This window comes from Mastacembelus armatus, chromosome 24 (assembly GCF_900324485.2).
Source record: "Mastacembelus armatus chromosome 24, fMasArm1.2, whole genome shotgun sequence".
NCBI classification, from domain to species: domain Eukaryota; kingdom Metazoa; phylum Chordata; class Actinopteri; order Synbranchiformes; family Mastacembelidae; genus Mastacembelus; species Mastacembelus armatus.
In genome coordinates this window covers 6,382,102-6,405,269 of record NC_046656.1, presented here as the reverse complement: position 1 = coordinate 6,405,269, position 23,168 = coordinate 6,382,102, and the positions used below count along the sequence as shown (strand labels likewise).

General features: G+C 40.1%; 7 protein-coding genes across 7 annotated transcripts; all 7 read left to right on the top strand.

Annotated features, from left to right (window-relative positions):
- The first annotated feature begins 261 nt into the window (after positions 1 to 261).
- Positions 262 to 1,263, top strand: LOC113137377 (trace amine-associated receptor 1-like). Its single transcript, XM_026318983.1, has one exon. It carries the CDS (start codon positions 262 to 264, stop codon positions 1,261 to 1,263), a length of 1,002 nt encoding a protein of 333 aa, XP_026174768.1.
- Positions 1,264 to 2,458: 1,195 nt separating this feature from the next.
- Positions 2,459 to 4,384, top strand: LOC113137545 (trace amine-associated receptor 1-like). The gene is made up of 2 exons (XM_026319266.1): positions 2,459 to 3,431; positions 4,359 to 4,384. The coding sequence occupies exons 1-2, from the start codon at positions 2,459 to 2,461 to the stop codon at positions 4,382 to 4,384; spliced, it is 999 nt and encodes a 332-aa protein (XP_026175051.1).
- A 637-nt stretch (positions 4,385 to 5,021) lies between these two features.
- Positions 5,022 to 6,023, top strand: LOC113137396 (trace amine-associated receptor 1-like). Its single transcript, XM_026319012.1, has one exon. The coding sequence runs from the start codon at positions 5,022 to 5,024 to the stop codon at positions 6,021 to 6,023; it is 1,002 nt and encodes a 333-aa protein (XP_026174797.1).
- A 1,562-nt stretch (positions 6,024 to 7,585) lies between these two features.
- On the top strand, positions 7,586 to 8,587 carry LOC113137373 (trace amine-associated receptor 1-like). The gene has a single exon (XM_026318978.1). The coding sequence runs from the start codon at positions 7,586 to 7,588 to the stop codon at positions 8,585 to 8,587; it is 1,002 nt and encodes a 333-aa protein (XP_026174763.1).
- Positions 8,588 to 10,149: 1,562 nt separating this feature from the next.
- On the top strand, positions 10,150 to 11,151 carry LOC113137374 (trace amine-associated receptor 1-like). Its single transcript, XM_026318979.1, has one exon. It carries the CDS (start codon positions 10,150 to 10,152, stop codon positions 11,149 to 11,151), a length of 1,002 nt encoding a protein of 333 aa, XP_026174764.1.
- A 1,562-nt stretch (positions 11,152 to 12,713) lies between these two features.
- Positions 12,714 to 13,715, top strand: LOC113137394 (trace amine-associated receptor 1-like). Its single transcript, XM_026319009.1, has one exon. It carries the CDS (start codon positions 12,714 to 12,716, stop codon positions 13,713 to 13,715), a length of 1,002 nt encoding a protein of 333 aa, XP_026174794.1.
- Positions 13,716 to 18,060: 4,345 nt separating this feature from the next.
- On the top strand, positions 18,061 to 19,059 carry LOC113137544 (trace amine-associated receptor 1-like). The gene has a single exon (XM_026319265.1). It carries the CDS (start codon positions 18,061 to 18,063, stop codon positions 19,057 to 19,059), a length of 999 nt encoding a protein of 332 aa, XP_026175050.1.
- Positions 19,060 to 23,168: the final 4,109 nt, after the last annotated feature.

The following is a 23,168-nucleotide window of genomic DNA, read 5'->3' as shown; positions in this document are numbered from 1 at the left end:
TAGAGTGTAAGATATGAACACTTGTATCATATGAAGAGCTTCAAGAAACAGATATAACCTGCATTGAACATAGAGTAGATAGCCGATATTGTTCACATAAAGGATTTATTACATGGATATGATTTAATGCATTTACTTTATTATTGTTATTAATACAAATTGTGTTGAACTATAGAAAGACAGACTATTAATATAATTTTAGATACAATTCTCTTTATTGATAATAATATGAAATGTACTAAATTGTAGAAACCTTAGCTCATGGAACTAGAAGTTACTGCCAACAGGACTGATGTTCTGACTGACATTCATCCCTGCTATCAAATAGATGACTTCAGTTATGTACTGACAAGAACCCCTTCAGTTATATGTATAATATTATATACATTCCTTTTATTATTGTCTGTTGTTACAACATCTGGAAATCTCCTGGTAATAATCTCCATAACTTACTTCAAACAGCTCCACACTCCTACAAACTCTCTTATTCTCTCTCTGGCTGTGGCTGACCTACTGGTTGGTGTTTTAGTTTTTCCTTTCAGCATGGTGTTCTCTCTCAGTTCATGTCTGTATCATGAAAATATATTCTGCAAAGTGCGAGGCAGCTTTGATGTAACACTGAGCACATGTTCTATTCTGAACCTATGTTGTATTTCCATTGACAGATATTATGCAGTGTGTCAGCCTCTAACATATAGAAGTAAAATAAATCATCATGTTGTTATGATCATGATCCTGCTTAGCTGGAGCGGTTCTGCTCTAATAGGAATTGGTGTGATGATTGCTGGATTAAGCAATGACAAGTGTGAGGAAAGATGTTTAATTAATGCTGTCATCACAAACACTATTGGACCTATTTTATCTTTTTATGTGCCAGTGATCATAATGTTGTGTATCTACCTAAAGATTTTCCTTGTTGCACAGAAACAGGCACGCAGCATCCAGAACACAACCTGTCAGAGCTTAAAGTCCAGAGCAACTGTCAGTAAGATGGAGAGAAAAGCGACAAAAACTCTGGCTACAGTTTTAGGGGTTTTCCTTTTATGCTGGACTCCTTTTTTTCTTTGCATGACCTTTCTGCCTTTCACTAATAATTCTGTACCAGTTCCTGTGATTGAAACTCTCAACTGGCTTACACTGTCAAATTCAATGCTGAATCCATTTATCTATGCTTTCTTTTACAGCTGGTTCAGATCAGCTTTCAGAATGATCATTTCAGGAAAAATATTCCAAGGTGACTTTGCTAATTCAAAACTACATTGATTTACTGTTTTGGCACAGAAACAGACTATTGAAATGTCAACAATATCACAATAAATTTGGGACAAAAATTGCCACATATTCAGTCTTTATAGAAATGTGTTATATGGTTAAATTCATATATAAAGGAACATGTCTAAAAGCACTGTTAGACTTAAACATTGGGAAATCCTTTCTCTTAATATTTTGTAAAAGCAAATTTGAGGACCCTACAGGCAGGGGTTGCCTTGTTTGCCAATCTGTTCAGTTCTGTAAGACATTTTAATATCAATGTTTCTGGGCCGCACGATGGATTTGTGGTTGGCACTGTTGCCTCACAGCAAACATGCTCCTGGTTTGAAACCCAGCAGGGGCCTTTCTGTGACCCTAAAGAGGAATAAGTGGGTATAATGAATGGATTTTAAAGATTTTAAAACTTTGTTCTTAATGACCATAGCAATCCTGGTTAACCTACAGAATACCTGCTTGCAAATAATGCTGAAGTTATGCAGGATTTACCTGTGCCTATTCCCAAGAAGATACTGTTGTATTATAGATCGCAAAATGTCCAAAACACGGTGACAGGAATTTGTGGTCTATGTATTTCAGTAATGATGGAAATCACACCCATCATTCTGAGATTATGTTAAAACTGTAGCATGTTTGTGCACTTCATCTTTTACAACATCAGCATCATGCCGGTCATGAGTACTGAAACCAGACTAACTGCCCACTTTCACTAATCACACTACTGCAATTCCCTATTGCCTGGTCTTTATTGTTAGCATTCAAAAAGAAGAGTCCAAACCTGATTTCCCCCATGGTAATAATCAAAGGTCAATAAAATCATTACACACATTACATCACCATCATCTTTGCTTTGTCATTGTTGTAGGATCATCTTTGTGCAAACATAGTCAACTTGCAAATTTCTGATTGGACAACAATGGTAGGTGATGCAACACAGAGGTATAAATACTGAATCTTTGCACATGTGACCAAAATTCACCATAAGCCCAGATGCACTGATGATCTAGGGTTTCTCAAACATAGTATGACTACTTCATGAAGAGCTTTAACAAACGGACTTCGCCTTACCTTCATCTAAGGTAGCTGATGTTCAAAGTATAAGGACTTTATTACTGAAATATTACTTTAAATGTATCTTCTCTTTATTGATAATAATATGAAATGTACTAAATTGTAGAAACCTTAGCTCATGGAACAAGAAGTTACTGCCAACAGGACTGATGTTCTGACTGACATTCATCCCTGCTATCAAATAGATGACTTCAGTTATGTACTGAAAAGAACCCCTTCAGTTATATGTATAATATTATATACATTCCTTTTATTATTGTCTGTTGTTACAACATCTGGAAATCTCCTGGTAATAATCTCTATCTTTTACTTCAAACAGCTCCACACTCCTACAAACTCTCTTATTCTCTCTCTGGCTGTGGCTGACCTGCTGGTTGGTGTTTTAGTTTTTCCTTTCAGCATGGTGTTCTCTCTCAGTTCATGTCTGTATCATGAAAATATATTCTGCAAAGTGCGAGGCAGCTTTGATGTAACACTGAGCACATGTTCTATTCTGAACCTATGTTGTATTTCCATTGACAGATATTATGCAGTGTGTCAGCCTCTGACATATAGAAGTAAAATAAATCATCAAGTCGTTATGATCATGATCCTGCTTAGCTGGAGCGGTTCTGCTCTAATAGGAATTGGTGTGATGATTGCTGGATTAAGCAATGACAAGTGTGAGGAAAGGTGTTTAATAGATGTTCTCATGGCAAACACTATTGGACCTATTTTATCTTTTTATGTGCCAGTGATCATAATGTTGTGTATCTACCTGAAGATTTTCCTTGTTGCACAGAAACAGGCACGCAGCATCCAGAACACAACCTGTCAGAGCTTAAAGTCCAGAGCAACTGTCAGTAAGATGGAGAGAAAAGCGACCAAAACTCTGGCTACAGTTTTAGGGGTTTTCCTTTTATGCTGGACTCCTTTCTTTCTTTGCATCACTTTTCTGCCTTTCACTAATAATTCTGTACCAGTTCCTGTGATTGAAACACTCAACTGGCTTACACTGTCAAATTCAATGCTGAATCCATTTATCTATGCTTTCTTTTACAGCTGGTTCAGATCAGCTTTCAGAATCATCATTTCTGGAAAAATATTCCAAGGTGATTTGCTAATTCAAAACTACATTGATTTACTGTTTTGGCACAGAAACAGACTATTGAAATGTCAACAATATCACAATAAATTTGTGACAAAAATTGCCACATATTCAGTCTTTATAGAAATGTGTTATATGGTTAAATTCATATATAAAGGAACATGTCTAAAAGCACTGTTAGACTTAAACATTGGGAAATCTATCCATCCATCCATCCATCTTCTATACCCGCTTTTCCTGGTTCAGGGTCACGGGGATCTGCTGGAGCCTATCCCAGCTCTCTCTCGGGTGGAAGGCAGGGGTACACCCTGGACAGGTCACCAGTCCATCACAGGGCCACATATAGACGCACAAAGACAGACAACCTCACACACTCACACTCACTCCTACGGGCAATTTTAGAGTCACCAATCAACCTAACATGCATGTTTTTTGGACTGTGGGAGGAAACCGGAGTACCCGGAGTAAACCCACGCAAGCACAGGGAGAACATGCAAACTCCACACAGAAAGGCCGGGATGCGAACCCACGACCTTCTTGCTGTGAGGCAACAGTGCTTGGGAAATCCTTTCTCTTAATATTTTGTAAAAGCAAATTTGAGGACCCTACAGGCAGGGGTTGCCTTGTTTGCCAATCTGTTCAGTTCTGTAAGACATTTTAATATCAATGTTTCTGGGCCGCACGATGGATTTGTGGTTGGCACTGTTGCCTCACAGCAAACATGCTCCTGGTTTGAAACCCAGCAGGGGCCTTTCTGTGACCCTAAAGAGGAATAAGTGGGTATAATGAATGGATTTTAAAGATTTTAAAACTTTGTTCTTAATGACCATAGCAATCCTGGTTAACCTACAGAATACCTGCTTGCAAATAATGCTGAAGTTATGCAGGATTTACCTGTGCCTATTCCCAAGAAGATACTGTTGTATTATAGATCGCAAAATGTCCAAAACACGGTGACAGGAATTTGTGGTCTATGTATTTCAGTAATGATGGAAATCACACCCATCATTCTGAGATTATGTTAAAACTGTAGCATGTTTGTGCACTTCATCTTTTACAACATCAGCATCATGCCGGTCATGAGTACTGAAACCAGACTAACTGCCCACTTTCACTAATCACACTACTGCAATTCCCTATTGCCTGGTCTTTATTGTTAGCATTCAAAAAGAAGAGTCCAAACCTGATTTCCCCCATGGTAATAATCAAAGGTCAATAAAATCATTACACACATTACATCACCATCATCTTTGCTTTGTCATTGTTGTAGGATCATCTTTGTGCAAACATAGTCAACTTGCAAATTTCTGATTGGACAACAATGGTAGGTGATGCAACACAGAGGTATAAATACTGAATCTTTGCACATGTGACCAAAATTCACCATAAGCCCAGATGCACTGATGATCTAGGGTTTCTCAAACATAGTATGACTACTTCATGAAGAGCTTTAACAAACGGACTTCGCCTTACCTTCATCTAAGGTAGCTGATGTTCAAAGTATAAGGACTTTATTACTGAAATATTACTTTAAATGTATCTTCTATTTATTGATAATAATATGAAATGTACTAAACTGTAGAAACCTTAGCTCATGGAACAAGAAGTTACTGCCAACAGGACTGATGTTCTGACTGACATTCATCCCTGCTATCAAATAGATGACTTCAGTTATGTACTGACAAGAACCCCTTCAGTTATATGTATAATATTATATACATTCCTTTTATTATTGTCTGTTGTTACAACATCTGGAAATCTCCTGGTAATAATCTCTATCTTTTACTTCAAACAGCTCCACACTCCTACAAACTCTCTTATTCTCTCTCTGGCTGTGGCTGACCTGCTGGTTGGTGTTTTAGTTTTTCCTTTCAGCATGGTGTTCTCTCTCAGTTCATGTCTGTATCATGAAAATATATTCTGCAAAGTGCGAGGCAGCTTTGATATAACACTGAGCACATGTTCTATTCTGAACCTATGTTGTATTTCCATTGACAGATATTATGCAGTGTGTCAGCCTCTGACATATAGAAGTAAAATAAATCATCATGTTGTTATGATCATGATCCTGCTTAGCTGGAGCGGTTCTGCTCTAATAGGAATTGGTGTGATGATTGCTGGATTAAGCAATGACAAGTGTGAGGAAAGGTGTTTAATAGATGTTCTCATGGCAAACACTATTGGACCTATTTTATCTTTTTATGTGCCAGTGATCATAATGTTGTGTATCTACCTGAAGATTTTCCTTGTTGCACAGAAACAGGCACGCAGCATCCAGAACACAACCTGTCAGAGCTTAAAGTCCAGAGCAACTGTCAGTAAGATGGAGAGAAAAGCGACCAAAACTCTGGCTACAGTTTTAGGGGTTTTCCTTTTATGCTGGACTCCTTTCTTTCTTTGCATGACCTTTCTGCCTTTCACTAATAATTCTGTACCAGTTCCTGTGATTGAAACACTCAACTGGCTTACACTGTCAAATTCAATGCTGAATCCATTTATCTATGCTTTCTTTTACAGCTGGTTCAGATCAGCTTTCAGAATCATCATTTCTGGAAAAATATTCCAAGGTGATTTTGCTAATTCAAAACTACATTGATTTACTGTTTTGGCACAGAAACAGACTATTGAAATGTCAACAATATCACAATAAATTTGTGACAAAAATTGCCACATATTCAGTCTTTATAGAAATGTGTTATATGGTTAAATTCATATATAAAGGAACATGTCTAAAAGCACTGTTAGACTTAAACATTGGGAAATCTATCCATCCATCCATCCATCTTCTATACCCGCTTTTCCTGGTTCAGGGTCACGGGGATCTGCTGGAGCCTATCCCAGCTCTCTCTCGGGTGGAAGGCAGGGGTACACCCTGGACAGGTCACCAGTCCATCACAGGGCCACATATAGACGCACAAAGACAGACAACCTCACACACTCACACTCACTCCTACGGGCAATTTTAGAGTCACCAATCAACCTAACATGCATGTTTTTTGGACTGTGGGAGGAAACCGGAGTACCCGGAGTAAACCCACGCAAGCACAGGGAGAACATGCAAACTCCACACAGAAAGGCCGGGATGCGAACCCACGACCTTCTTGCTGTGAGGCAACAGTGCTTGGGAAATCCTTTCTCTTAATATTTTGTAAAAGCAAATTTGAGGACCCTACAGGCAGGGGTTGCCTTGTTTGCCAATCTGTTCAGTTCTGTAAGACATTTTAATATCAATGTTTCTGGGCCGCACGATGGATTTGAGGTTGGCACTGTTACCTCACAGCAAACATGCTCCTGGTTTGAAACCCAGCAGGGGCCTTTCTGTGACCCTAAAGAGGAATAAGTGGGTATAATGAATGGATTTTAAAGATTTTAAAACTTTGTTCTTAATGACCATAGCAATCCTGGTTAACCTACAGAATACCTGCTTGCAAATAATGCTGAAGTTATGCAGGATTTACCTGTGCCTATTCCCAAGAAGATACTGTTGTATTATAGATCGCAAAATGTCCAAAACACGGTGACAGGAATTTGTGGTCTATGTATTTCAGTAATGATGGAAATCACACCCATCATTCTGAGATTATGTTAAAACTGTAGCATGTTTGTGCACTTCATCTTTTACAACATCAGCATCATGCCGGTCATGAGTACTGAAACCAGACTAACTGCCCACTTTCACTAATCACACTACTGCAATTCCCTATTGCCTGGTCTTTATTGTTAGCATTCAAAAAGAAGAGTCCAAACCTGATTTCCCCCATGGTAATAATCAAAGGTCAATAAAATCATTACACACATTACATCACCATCATCTTTGCTTTGTCATTGTTGTAGGATCATCTTTGTGCAAACATAGTCAACTTGCAAATTTCTGATTGGACAACAATGATAGGTGATGCAACACAGAGGTATAAATACTGAATCTTTGCACATGTGACCAAAATTCACCATAAGCCCAGATGCACTGATGATCTAGGGTTTCTCAAACATAGTATGACTACTTCATGAAGAGCTTTAACAAACGGACTTCGCCTTACCTTCATCTAAGGTAGCTGATGTTCAAAGTATAAGGACTTTATTACTGAAATATTACTTTAAATGTATCTTCTATTTATTGATAATAATATGAAATGTACTAAATTGTAGAAACCTTAGCTCATGGAACAAGAAGTTACTGCCAACAGGACTGATGTTCTGACTGACATTCATCCCTGCTATCAAATAGATGACTTCAGTTATGTACTGACAAGAACCCCTTCAGTTATATGTATAATATTATATACATTCCTTTTATTATTGTCTGTTGTTACAACATCTGGAAATCTCCTGGTAATAATCTCTATCTTTTACTTCAAACAGCTCCACACTCCTACAAACTCTCTTATTCTCTCTCTGGCTGTGGCTGACCTGCTGGTTGGTGTTTTAGTTTTTCCTTTCAGCATGGTGTTCTCTCTCAGTTCATGTCTGTATCATGAAAATATATTCTGCAAAGTGCGAGGCAGCTTTGATGTAACACTGAGCACATGTTCTATTCTGAACCTATGTTGTATTTCCATTGACAGATATTATGCAGTGTGTCAGCCTCTAACATATAGAAGTAAAATAAATCATCATGTTGTTATGATCATGATCCTGCTTAGCTGGAGCGGTTCTGCTCTAATAGGAATTGGTGTGATGATTGCTGGATTAAGCAATGACAAGTGTGAGGAAAGGTGTTTAATAGATGTTCTCATGGCAAACACTATTGGACCTATTTTATCTTTTTATGTGCCAGTGATCATAATGTTGTGTATCTACCTGAAGATTTTCCTTGTTGCACAGAAACAGGCACGCAGCATCCAGAACACAACCTGTCAGAGCTTAAAGTCCAGAGCAACTGTCAGTAAGATGGAGAGAAAAGCGACAAAAACTCTGGCTACAGTTTTAGGGGTTTTTCTTTTATGCTGGACTCCTTTCTTTCTTTGCATCACTTTTCTGCCTTTCACTAATAATTCTGTACCAGTTCCTGTGATTGAAACACTCAACTGGCTTACACTGTCAAATTCAATGCTGAATCCATTTATCTATGCTTTCTTTTACAGCTGGTTCAGATCAGCTTTCAGAATCATCATTTCTGGAAAAATATTCCAAGGTGATTTTGCTAATTCAAAACTACATTGATTTACTGTTTTGGCACAGAAACAGACTATTGAAATGTCAACAATATCACAATAAATTTGTGACAAAAATTGCCACATATTCAGTCTTTATAGAAATGTGTTATATGGTTAAATTCATATATAAAGGAACATGTCTAAAAGCACTGTTAGACTTAAACATTGGGAAATCCATCCATCCATCCATCCATCTTCTATACCCGCTTTTCCTGGTTCAGGGTCACGGGGATCTGCTGGAGCCTATCCCAGCTCTCTCTCGGGTGGAAGGCAGGGGTACACCCTGGACAGGTCACCAGTCCATCACAGGGCCACATATAGACGCACAAAGACAGACAACCTCACACACTCACACTCACTCCTACGGGCAATTTTAGAGTCACCAATCAACCTAACATGCATGTTTTTTGGACTGTGGGAGGAAACCGGAGTACCCGGAGTAAACCCACGCAAGCACAGGGAGAACATGCAAACTCCACACAGAAAGGCCGGGATGCGAACCCACGACCTTCTTGCTGTGAGGCAACAGTGCTTGGGAAATCCTTTCTCTTAATATTTTGTAAAAGCAAATTTGAGGACCCTACAGGCAGGGGTTGCCTTGTTTGCCAATCTGTTCAGTTCTGTAAGACATTTTAATATCAATGTTTCTGGGCCGCACGATGGATTTGAGGTTGGCACTGTTACCTCACAGCAAACATGCTCCTGGTTTGAAACCCAGCAGGGGCCTTTCTGTGACCCTAAAGAGGAATAAGTGGGTATAATGAATGGATTTTAAAGATTTTAAAACTTTGTTCTTAATGACCATAGCAATCCTGGTTAACCTACAGAATACCTGCTTGCAAATAATGCTGAAGTTATGCAGGATTTACCTGTGCCTATTCCCAAGAAGATACTGTTGTATTATAGATCGCAAAATGTCCAAAACACGGTGACAGGAATTTGTGGTCTATGTATTTCAGTAATGATGGAAATCACACCCATCATTCTGAGATTATGTTAAAACTGTAGCATGTTTGTGCACTTCATCTTTTACAACATCAGCATCATGCCGGTCATGAGTACTGAAACCAGACTAACTGCCCACTTTCACTAATCACACTACTGCAATTCCCTATTGCCTGGTCTTTATTGTTAGCATTCAAAAAGAAGAGTCCAAACCTGATTTCCCCCATGGTAATAATCAAAGGTCAATAAAATCATTACACACATTACATCACCATCATCTTTGCTTTGTCATTGTTGTAGGATCATCTTTGTGCAAACATAGTCAACTTGCAAATTTCTGATTGGACAACAATGATAGGTGATGCAACACAGAGGTATAAATACTGAATCTTTGCACATGTGACCAAAATTCACCATAAGCCCAGATGCACTGATGATCTAGGGTTTCTCAAACATAGTATGACTACTTCATGAAGAGCTTTAACAAACGGACTTCGCCTTACCTTCATCTAAGGTAGCTGATGTTCAAAGTATAAGGACTTTATTACTGAAATATTACTTTAAATGTATCTTCTATTTATTGATAATAATATGAAATGTACTAAATTGTAGAAACCTTAGCTCATGGAACAAGAAGTTACTGCCAACAGGACTGATGTTCTGACTGACATTCATCCCTGCTATCAAATAGATGACTTCAGTTATGTACTGACAAGAACCCCTTCAGTTATATGTATAATATTATATACATTCCTTTTATTATTGTCTGTTGTTACAACATCTGGAAATCTCCTGGTAATAATCTCTATCTTTTACTTCAAACAGCTCCACACTCCTACAAACTCTCTTATTCTCTCTCTGGCTGTGGCTGACCTGCTGGTTGGTGTTTTAGTTTTTCCTTTCAGCATGGTGTTCTCTCTCAGTTCATGTCTGTATCATGAAAATATATTCTGCAAAGTGCGAGGCAGCTTTGATGTAACACTGAGCACATGTTCTATTCTGAACCTATGTTGTATTTCCATTGACAGATATTATGCAGTGTGTCAGCCTCTGACATATAGAAGTAAAATAAATCATCATGTTGTTATGATCATGATCCTGCTTAGCTGGAGCGGTTCTGCTCTAATAGGAATTGGTGTGATGATTGCTGGATTAAGCAATGACAAGTGTGAGGAAAGGTGTTTAATAGATGTTCTCATGGCAAACACTATTGGACCTATTTTATCTTTTTATGTGCCAGTGATCATAATGTTGTGTATCTACCTGAAGATTTTCCTTGTTGCACAGAAACAGGCACGCAGCATCCAGAACACAACCTGTCAGAGCTTAAAGTCCAGAGCAACTGTCAGTAAGATGGAGAGAAAAGCGACCAAAACTCTGGCTACAGTTTTAGGGGTTTTCCTTTTATGCTGGACTCCTTTCTTTCTTTGCATCACTTTTCTGCCTTTCACTAATAATTCTGTACCAGTTCCTGTGATTGAAACACTCAACTGGCTTACACTGTCAAATTCAATGCTGAATCCATTTATCTATGCTTTCTTTTACAGCTGGTTCAGATCAGCTTTCAGAATCATCATTTCTGGAAAAATATTCCAAGGTGATTTTGCTAATTCAAAACTACATTGATTTACTGTTTTGGCACAGAAACAGACTATTGAAATGTCAACAATATCACAATAAATTTGTGACAAAAATTGCCACATATTCAGTCTTTATAGAAATGTGTTATATGGTTAAATTCATATATAAAGGAACATGTCTAAAAGCACTGTTAGACTTAAACATTGGGAAATCCATCCATCCATCCATCCATCTTCTATACCCGCTTTTCCTGGTTCAGGGTCACGGGGATCTGCTGGAGCCTATCCCAGCTCTCTCTCGGGTGGAAGGCAGGGGTACACCCTGGACAGGTCACCAGTCCATCACAGGGCCACATATAGACGCACAAAGACAGACAACCTCACACACTCACACTCACTCCTACGGGCAATTTTAGAGTCACCAATCAACCTAACATGCATGTTTTTTGGACTGTGGGAGGAAACCGGAGTACCCGGAGTAAACCCACGCAAGCACAGGGAGAACATGCAAACTCCACACAGAAAGGCCGGGATGCGAACCCACGACCTTCTTGCTGTGAGGCAACAGTGCTTGGGAAATCCTTTCTCTTAATATTTTGTAAAAGCAAATTTGAGGACCCTACAGGCAGGGGTTGCCTTGTTTGCCAATCTGTTCAGTTCTGTAAGACATTTTAATATCAATGTTTCTGGGCCGCACGATGGATTTGTGGTTGGCACTGTTGCCTCACAGCAAACATGCTCCTGGTTTGAAACCCAGCAGGGGCCTTTCTGTGACCCTAAAGAGGAATAAGTGGGTATAATGAATGGATTTTAAAGATTTTAAAACTTTGTTCTTAATGACCATAGCAATCCTGGTTAACCTACAGAATACCTGCTTGCAAATAATGCTGAAGTTATGCAGGATTTACCTGTGCCTTTTCCCAAGAAGATACTGTTGTATTATAGATCGCAAAATGTCCAAAACACGGTGACAGGAATTTGTGGTCTATGTATTTCAGTAATGATGGAAATCACACCCATCATTCTGAGATTATGTTAAAACTGTAGCATGTTTGTGCACTTCATCTTTTACAACATCAGCATCATGCCGGTCATGAGTACTGAAACCAGACTAACTGCCCACTTTCACTAATCACACTACTGCAATTCCCTATGGCCTGGTCTTTATTGTTAGCATTCAAAAAGAAGAGTCCAAACCTGATTTCCCCCATGGTAATAATCAAAGGTCAATAAAATCATTACACACATTACATCACCATCATCTTTGCTTTGTCATTGTTGTAGGATCATCTTTGTGCAAACATAGTCAACTTGCAAATTTCTGATTGGACAACAATGATAGGTGATGCAACACAGAGGTATAAATACTGAATCTTTGCACATGTGACCAAAATTCACCATAAGCCCAGATGCACTGATGATCTAGGGTTTCTCAAACATAGTATGACTACTTCATGAAGAGCTTTAACAAACGGACTTCGCCTTACCTTCATCTAAGGTAGCTGATGTTCAAAGTATAAGGACTTTATTACTGAAATATTACTTTAAATGTATCTTCTATTTATTGATAATAATATGAAATGTACTAAATTGTAGAAACCTTAGCTCATGGAACTAGAAGTTACTGCCAACAGGACTGATGTTCTGACTGACATTCATCCCTGCTATCAAATAGATGACTTCAGTTATGTACTGACAAGAACCCCTTCAGTTATATGTATAATATTATATACATTCCTTTTATTATTGTCTGTTGTTACAACATCTGGAAATCTCCTGGTAATAATCTCTATCTTTTACTTCAAACAGCTCCACACTCCTACAAACTCTCTTATTCTCTCTCTGGCTGTGGCTGACCTACTGGTTGGTGTTTTAGTTTTTCCTTTCAGCATGGTGTTCTCTCTCAGTTCATGTCTGTATCATGAAAATATATTCTGCAAAGTGCGAGGCAGCTTTGATATAACACTGAGCACATGTTCTATTCTGAACCTATGTTGTATTTCCATTGACAGATATTATGCAGTGTGTCAGCCTCTGACATATAGAAGTAAAATAAATCATCATGTTGTTATGATCATGATCCTGCTTAGCTGGAGCGGTTCTGCTCTAATAGGAATTGGTGTGATGATTGCTGGATTAAGCAATGACAAGTGTGAGGAAAGGTGTTTAATAGATGTTCTCATGGCAAACACTATTGGACCTATTTTATCTTTTTATGTGCCAGTGATCATAATGTTGTGTATCTACCTGAAGATTTTCCTTGTTGCACAGAAACAGGCACGCAGCATCCAGAACACAACCTGTCAGAGCTTAAAGTCCAGAGCAACTGTCAGTAAGATGGAGAGAAAAGCGACAAAAACTCTGGCTACAGTTTTAGGGGTTTTCCTTTTATGCTGGACTCCTTTCTTTCTTTGCATCACCTTTCTGCCTTTCACTAATAATTCTGTACCAGTTCCTGTGATTGAAACACTCAACTGGCTTGCACTGTCAAATTCAATGCTGAATCCATTTATCTATGCTTTCTTTTACAGCTGGTTCAGATCAGCTTTCAGAATCATCATTTCTGGAAAAATATTCCAAGGTGATTTTGCTAATTCAAAACTACATTGATTTACTGTTTTGGCACAGAAATGTCAACAATATCACAATAAATTTGGGACAAAAATACCACTGTTTATAGAAATGTGTTATATGGTTAAATTCATATATAAAGGAACATGTCCAAAAGCACTGTTAGACTTAAACATTGGGAAATCCTTTCTCTTAATATTTTGTAAAGCAAATTTGTTTCCAAGGTGACTTTACTCAAAACTACATTGATTTATGGTTTGTGGCACAAAAATAGACCATGAAATGTGAAACATTGCTGGCTTCATTCTTCTGTTAAAGCGATGGCTGTCATTCAGAAATAGGTTAATTTTAATGTCTCTCACAGTTTAGTGAAATGTCATATATGCAAGATTAGATATTATATAAAGTGACTTGTTGTGATAGTTTACTATACCTAACAATGTTAAGCTTAACAATTAAAAGTCACTATAAGTTTAAACAACTAAACTTCAATTTAAGTTTTGAAAGTTGAGCACAATTATGGCTTCTTTTCCTTGTATTTCTCTTATGTTACCAATCACAAAAGAGATGCTAGAGAAATGGCCACAGATGAAGATAGCACTGTGGGAATCAATTCCATTTGATTGGTCAATTTAAGATTACATCACCTAATGATAATGAGAGTGGGGCTTGATATACTCACAAAGTTAAAATGATCTCAACAATAACCCAATGACCAGGAAACACATCAGCAACAATGGGTCAACTATGTATAAGTGTTTTCTACATTGCACATTCATGTTAACTAAAATATTTTATAACAGCAAAACTCTCTGCATGAATTACTTTTGATGGAAAAAATAACTAAAGGATCTTAATAACATGGAACCAGATGCCACTTGCAACATGACTTCTAGTCTTGATTACATTTACCCCTGTTATGAAATGCATAAGGTGTCTTACTTGCTTATAAGCTACACTTCCATAGTATGCGTTACTAGCATCTTAGTCCAGCTTCGAGATGAGTTTATTTGAGCTGGATTTTGTTCTTTCAGTGCTGTGCTCTGTTGTATATAGAACACCCAAGTACAATAAAAATGTTATTGGTGACTTTGATGCTTTCTTGGCAGGAATAATGCCTAAATATGATGAAGTTCTAATAGTCTGAGATTTTAATAAACACGTGTGTTGTCCTGCTAAGCCTTTGGCCAAAGACTTTTTAAATCTTATTGACTCTTTTAATCTTGTGCAGTCTGTGTCTGGTCCTACACAAGAATATGGGCACACTCTTGATCTTGTTTTAACACACAGTTTTAATGTTTTTGACCTAGAAGTTTGTGATGCTGTGTTCTCAGACCCTATGCCTGTTGTATTTGATGTGCCTCTCCCTTGTAATATGGTTAAATTTTGCATTCCTGCACAACACTGTCATGTTAGCAATTAACCAAAATGAGTCTCTGCGTTGTGACTCAAACCATCATGCACGCTGTCAGGTGTGAGTGCAGGAGAGCTGAGTGAAAGTGGAAGAAGGACAAGTTACTGGTGTTTTTACAGATCTTGAGAGACAGCTGACGTTTTTATTAGAAAACTGTGAAAGCTGCTAAAACCAAGCATCTTTATATTATTACCACTAACTGTCATGATCCTCGTGTTTTGTTTAAAACCATAAACTCTGGGCTCTTTTGGGGAAGTAGGACAGTGGTTGTGGTCTTGAAGCAGGTGGGGACAATGCTCTGACTGGGGGAGAGGTTGAAGATGAAAGTGAGTACATGAGCCAGCTCTGTAGCACAAGCTCTGAGGGCTCAGTCAGGGATGTTGTCTAGACCTGCTGCCTTGCGGGAGGTTGAGCCTCCTCAGGGCTCTGTGTACCTCTAGCTGAAGCGGGTGTAGAAGGTGTTGAGGTCTCCCGGTGTGTGGAGTGGGTCTGTAGCTGAACAGCGGACTCCAGAACTTTCTCTGAGAGCCCAGCTGTCGGTGAAAATCAGAGTGCAGCATTCTCTCACTTCCCATTGTGTTGTAATCCTAGCTCTCAGCTCATCCATTTTGTTATCCAATGACTGCATGTTAGCTAGCTAGAGGCTCAGTAGTGGTGACCAACTAGTATGGTCTTTAAGCCTAGCATCGAGCCCTCCCATCTTGCCTTGCACCTCACTTGAGCTTGTGCTTTGGGGCCTTCCTGGGCAGCGGTGGCTGCAAGAGTGAACAATGAGTTGTAGCCCTGGGGGTATTAAACCGGTAAATTCAAAATGGTTGTCTGAATATGCCATATCCAGTAATGGCTGCTTGTTGTATGTCAACACTGCATGGCATTTGTGCACTACAGAGAAGGCAAGAAGCAAACAAAAAAGAAGAAAAAGTCAGCAGCCAAGCATGTAGTGGGCCGAGTGGTGGCGGAGGAAAAAACTCGGGTATGGGTGAAGTTTGGTGAGGCCGTGGAGGAGGACTATTGGTCGGCCTCGAGGAAATTCTAGCAAACTGTCTGGCAACTCAGGAGGGGGAAGCAGTGCTCTGCCAACACTGTTTACAGTCGAGGTGGGGAGCTGCTGACCTCGACTGGGGATATTGTTGGATGGTGGAAGGAATACTTCGAGGATCTTCTAAACCCTGCCGACGCGCCTTCCATAGAGGAAGCAGAGGCTGAGGAGTTGGAGGCTGATCCGCCCATCACCCAAGCGGAAGTCACAGAAGTAGTTCAGCAGCTCCTCGGTGGCAAGGCACCAGGTATGGATGAGATCCACCCAGAGTATGTGAAGTCTTTGGATGTTGTTGGGCTGTCATGGCTGACATGCCTTTACAATATCGCATAGCGATTGGGGACAGTACCCTCGGATTGGTAGACTGGGGTGGTGGTCCCTGTTTTTAAGAAGGGGGACCAGAGGGTGTGTTTCAACTATAGAGGGATCACACTCCTCGGCCTCCCTGGCAGGGTCTATGCCAGGGTGCTGGAGAGGAAAATCCGGCTGATGGTAGAACCTCGGATTCAAGAGGAACAATGTGGTTTTCCTCCCAGTCGTGGAACACGGGATCAGCTCTATACCCTTTTCAGGGTGCTCAAGGGTTCATGGGAGTTTACCTAACTTGTTAACATGTTTTGTGGACTTGGAGACGGCATTTGACCGCGTCCCTCATGACATCCTGTGGGAGGTGCTCCAGGAGTATTGGGTCTGGGGCCCTTTGCTAAGTGTCTGTACAAATGGCGCAGAAGCTTGGTTCGCATTGCAGGTGGTCACCGGTAGTAAGTCAGACCTGTTCCCAGTGCATGTTGGACTCTGGCAGGGCTGCCCTTTCTCACCAGTTCTGTTTATTATTTTTATGGACAGAGTTTCTAAGCACAGCCAGGGGCAAAGCGGAAGAAGATGGATGGATGGATGGATGGATGGATGGATGGATGGATGGATGGATGGATGGGATGAATAATTTTGAACATACCTTTTTGTGCATCTGTTAATAAATATATCAAATAATATCATCACCATCTCATGCCATAGATATGAATTTTTGGGGGGCATAACTGTATGTGTGAATGATTTGAACTTGTTGTGTATGTGTGCAGTCTGTTATTATTACAGATTGTTGTCTGGAAAGGTGATCATGTTGCTTGGGTCAGTTGGAAGTACCTGGAGATTCCTCATCCTCCCAGATCATGTTCATCATATGTATTTACAATAAACAATTTTGTCATTTTGATTGTCCATTCTGTCAGTTGGTTATGTTGATCTATTCTGTAAACACAGTACCAAAAGCATATCTGTCCATCCTAAACAATGGTTCCTCCTGTTACTCTTTTAAGGTTTATTACACTTTCCCCCATTAAGGTATTTTGCTTGGGGACTTTTTCCATTTCCTTTCCTTTTCTTTATCTCATTACACAGTCTAATGACAGACAGTGTTGTATGCTGTATAGATTACAAAGTCCTGTGAGGTAAGTTTGTGATTTGTGATACTGGTCAATATGAGAATAGAAGTTACCAAAAGTCTTTTTCCTAGAAAAATGTAATTCTACCGAAAAGATAAGCCAGTACTTAGCAGTTCTCATAAAATGGATTCAAAAAGATTTTTAAGTAGCTTCATCTATAGTATGATGCTCTGGTGTCTGACATCATCAAATATAAGTCCTTCATCTGATTGGACCGTTAGAAATTACAGTAGGTATGGTAATGAGACAGGGTTGATAAAAATCATGATACACAGTGTAAATGACAAAGTAATGAAGACCACACCACAGGTGCATGGACTACCTTGAACATTTAAAAGGTATGACAAACTGAAAATGCTTGTTTTCCTCTAGAGAACTCTGATAATTGTAATTTTCCATTTGTGCAGTTGTACTAATGTGTCGCAGTATTCTGACATTATAACCATTGTTATTCTTTACTCAAACACTAATTTTCAGGAAACCAGAAACATGTCACCAGAAGTTAATGTCAACCACTCCAATGCTGACGACACACCTCTCTGCTATGCAATACATAAGGTCTCTTATATATTGATAAGTCCCCCTTCAACAATATGTGTTTTATTACACATTGTACTTGGTTCATTATCTGTTGTAACTGTATGTGGAAATCTCCTGGTAATAATCTCCATAACTTACTTCAAACAGCTCCACACTGCTACAAACTCTCTTGTTCTCTCTCTGGCTGTGACTGACCTGCTCGTTGGTGTGCTGGTCTTTCCTCTCAGCATGGTGTTCAATGTAAGCTCATGTCTGTCTCATGACAGTTTATTTTGTAAAATACGAACCAGCTTTACTGAATCATTGAGCACAGCTTCCATTTTAAATTTATGTTGTATTTCCATTGACAGATATTATGCAGTGTGTCAGCCTCTGACATATAGAATTAAGATAAATGTGCATGTTGTTGTGGTCATGATCTTTGGAACGTGGACTGTTTCTGTTCTAGTTGCTGTTGGTTTTCTAGTTGCAGGATTAAACTATGAAAAATGTGAAGAAAACTGTTTTATTGATGTTCTACTTGCTAATATTTTGGGACCTATTTGTTCATTTTACCTCCCAATGATCATAATGTTGTGTATCTACCTGAAGATTTTCCTTGTTGCACAGAAACAGGCACGCAGCATCCAGAACACAACCTGTCAGAGCTTAAAGTCCAGAGCAACTGTCAGTAAGATGGAGAGAAAGGCCACCAAAACTCTTGCAACTGTTATGGGAGTTTTCCTGATGTGTTGGACTCCTTTCTTCCTCTGTTTTGCATTTCAGTTTTTGAGTCATGTGTCGGTGCCAGTTTCAGTGTTAGAAACACTCAGCTGGCTCGCCCTGTCAAACTCAACACTCAATCCATTTATCTATGCTTTCTTTTACAGCTGGTTCCGAGCAGCTTTCAGAATCATCATTTCTGGAAAAATATTTCGAGGTGACTTTGCTAACACAAAACTCCTCTGACATGGAGAACTGAAATAGACACATTAATTCAGCTAAAGTCTGGCACTAAAATAAAATGGGATACAGATAAAATAATAAAGTCATTAGAGTTAATAGAAATAGTGAAATCTATGCCTGAGCAGCATGTCTTTCTATCTTTTATTAAACTTAAAAACTGCATATCAAGGTGGAACACAAACAGAGGTCCATTATAGTGAATGTCAGTTTATGCATTCATGTAAACAGCTTAACTATGCTACATATAAATGCATGTATATACCACATGTGCTTGTTCCAGATGTTACTGACACTATCTGATGCATTGAGTAAAATATTCTATATGATATTAATATTCCTAGTGTCATCAGATTGCTGACAGTGTTGCCTTTAAAACATCTACTGGATGAATTTTCATGCAAATTTACTAAGATGTGACCCAACATGTTGCGTCATGGTCTTTTTTTTTTTTTTTGTAAGCAGTTCCACGTTTCCATGCTATACTTCAACAGTGTCTTAAGGCTATCATTAGGCTCTCATAGAAGACAGTCATGTAAAAATACAAAATAAATTAAACTCACTGACATAAATGTCAATGATCTAGCAAATTTCTTGCTTTTCTTTAAAAGCCTGCTGAATACTGTCACTTTTGGTGACATCACCACATCACAAGTGCTTTACAAAAATAAGTTAAAAGTAGATAGGCAAAAATTAAAATAAAAAAAGCAAATAGTATAGGAAATTAACTTAAAATAAAATTAAAGGAGAATGAGTGTAGATGAGGTTTGTCTAACATCATCAGGAAGACTATTTCAGATTTTATCTGCATAAAACTGGAACGCTGCTTCTCCGTGTTTAGTCCTGATTGGGCACAAGAAGGCGGCCTGTCCCTGATGTTCTCAGAGTTCAATATGGTTCATATGGCACCAACATGTCAGAGATATACTGTGGAGCTGTGCCATGAAGAGACTTATGCACAAGCAGTGCTGTATTAATGTCTATTCTCTGAGTGACAGGAAGACAGTGCAGAAATCTGAGAACAGGAGTAATGTGGTTCCTGGTTCTAGTCAGGACCCGAGCAGCAGTGTTCTGAATGTACTGCAGCTGCTTTACAGCTCATTTCAAGAGCCCCGTGACCAAGCCTTCACAATAATCTAACCTGCTGCAGATGAATGCATGGATGAGTCTCTCCAAGTCTGGTTTATACATGATCCCTTTGATTCTGGCAATGTTTTTCAGGTGGTCAAATGCTGATGATGTAGTTAATTTAATGTGGCTCTTAAAATTGAAGTCCTAGATTTCTAACCTGATTTTTAGATTAGAAAAAGACTCAAGGTGACTGCTGACACTTTCTCTTGGTTTCTGGGGCCCAAAGATGATTAACTTCAACCTTGCCTCTGTTTATTTGGAAAAAGTTATTTTCCATCCACACAGTGATCTGTTCAGTGCAGAGACACAGTGAATCATCTCGTCCATATTTACCTTTTGTGAGTGAAATGCAAATCTGAGTGTCATCTACATAGTTATTGAGTTATGGTAGGGCACATTATTGCTGTGTATTAACTGGCCTAAAGGAAACGTAAAGATTCAACAAGAGAATTAACAAGATGGACTCCTGGGGGACACCATGTCAAGGCCATTTGGTCTGACATACAGTTACCAGTTTCAACAAACTACTTCCTTTCTTTGAGATAGGACTTAAACGAGTAACTTCAATGAGTAACTTGCTGCGTGCTGAATAGGTAACGATATCTCAGCTTTGTTTGCTTTTCTTCCCTCACAGATGACTCTAAAATACAAACTAAATCAATTACATAAAGAAAAATCAATGACTAAACCCAAAAGTATGCAGACAACAAGAAACACCCAAGGCTCAAAGGCTGAACAATACTTGGCTACACCACCTGTTGCTAAGGTTAATGGAGCTAGCAGTAAAGAAGCTAGCAACCTTACACTCTGTGAACAACGGTGAGGATAGGGCAAGCTGACAAGCCAGTGACATTACTACTATTCTTCGTAAAATGCATATTATTAACTGGGATAGAAAGCAGCAGCTACAAAGAGTGTGAGTATATGTGTTAGCCATCAAAGATGGGCTAGACTCCTTAAAGACAAAGGTGGCTAAATTGGGCAGCAGAGTGGATGAAGCAGAAGAGAGTTTCACGGGTCAAAGATGATAACACACGCCTGACTAACCTAAGGCAGAGTATGGCTAACGCGATAACGCAGCTCCAGACCCGGGTTGAATATTGCCAAAACTACAGCAGGAGAACTAACTTACAACAGAAAGAAGTGCCAGAAAGCCCAGAGGAAGGGGTAAATGTCAAAATCAACTGTGAAAGACATTTTGGGATGTTTGTTTAAAGACAAGGTGGAGGACAGCCTTATTATTGAAAGATCTCACCGCATCCCCTCAGGACCTAAACACCACCAGAATGTTTGCTACAATACGCCACATAACATCTTGGTAAGATTTCTATATTTTACCGATAGAGAAGTCCATCTCAAAGCCAAAAAGTTTGGGACATTCATATGGAAAAGTGCTTGATTGGATTTCTTTCCAGACCTCACAGGAGAAGTACGGGAGAAGAGGAGGAAATTCGTGGAGATGAAACACATTTGCTCAGATGAAGGGCTGCAATATTCAATGCAATACCCATGTCACGATGCATGTCCTAGCTTTCTGTTTTGGACTTTAATTTTTGGTTTCTATTTCCTGTATCGCCTGTGTTAATCTCAGGTAGGCCATACTCTACTGAGTCCTCCTCTGTTTCATGTGTTCTGAGTCACCAGACTCCAGCTTCTCCGCTACAATCTCCCTGGTCTCTCCCTGTTCCAGTGTTCAATGCCTCAGGTTTTCCCTCTTCCCTGATTCGTGTTCCCCCTGGTTCCTGTTCTGTCTCATTGGTGCACAGCCCTCTGGGCTATTGCTATGGGTCATAACCATGGGCGGTTTGTTCCTAAGGGCGATTGGGCGACGCACCACCAAAGGGTTAAAGAGAGGGTTAAAGAGAACCGTTGCCCCCCCTAAGAGATTTGTCAGGAGCCGCCACTGGTCATAACCCCCCTTCACGCCTGCGCACTGATGAGAAATTCATTTATGCCTACCCGGGGTGACCCCCCTGACCCGAACTGAGTGTCCACATGTCCGCAGCTCCAATATATAAGGCGGCGGTTCGGGTGAGCTCTTCCCTTTCTTTTCTTCAGCCTACGCACTGAGAACAAGATCTTCAAATGACATGACTTAGGCAGACTGCGACCTGCACCCCCGCTGTGTGGGCTGCATTGGAGCGGAACACGCCGGCAGAACCGAGGAGAGGCCTCCTCCCTCTGCTCTGTCCCCCTTCTTTCTCCCCGCTGAGGAAACTCCTGGCTGGGATGACAAGCTTGAACCCATCCTGGAATTAGCCTTGGACCCAGAGTCAGACAACTCTGCCTCCTTGCTATGCCACTCGCCAGACGTCTCCCCGCTCCACCCTCTGCAAATGTCTGCCGATAGCATGCTAGCTGAGAGGCCTACGCCGGCCTCTTCTACGCCTCTGCCGGCCATGGCTCAGCTATTATAAGAGCTCCCGGTCATTATCACGATGGTGGCTAACATGGGTAAGCTCCCCGTCCCTCCTGAGCTTGTTCAACTGCTTCACTATGTCCATTTCGGCTGTGTACCTGTTTGGCCTCGATCACCTACCATCTCTGCTTACCTCTCCACGGCAGCGTCAGAGTCAGCCAAGTTAAAAGTTCTGGTGTCGACCTTCTTCTCCATCACGCAGGTGGCTGACCTAATGGTAGGGGGTTTTCCCATGGTCCCGGTGCTGGAACAGGGCCTGGCCTCTCTGTTCGGAGCAAAGTGCGCGCTATGAGCCGGCTCTGAAGGACATGCTAGCTGCTAAGCTAGCGGACAGGTCCCATCAGTGTGCACTCCCGGCGGACCCCGAGGCCCTCAGGCCTGATCACTCAGAGGAGGTTAGAAAGATGGCGGGCGCTATCCTGGCTCTCTGCACCCCCATTGCTTTGGGAGCGGCCAATGACAATGGCGCACTGGAATCTTTGGCTGCACATCTCTCCCATCCCTCACCACATTTCCAGAAGCTAGTTAAGGAGCTCCTATCTGCCACAGACAAGGTGGAGAGGTT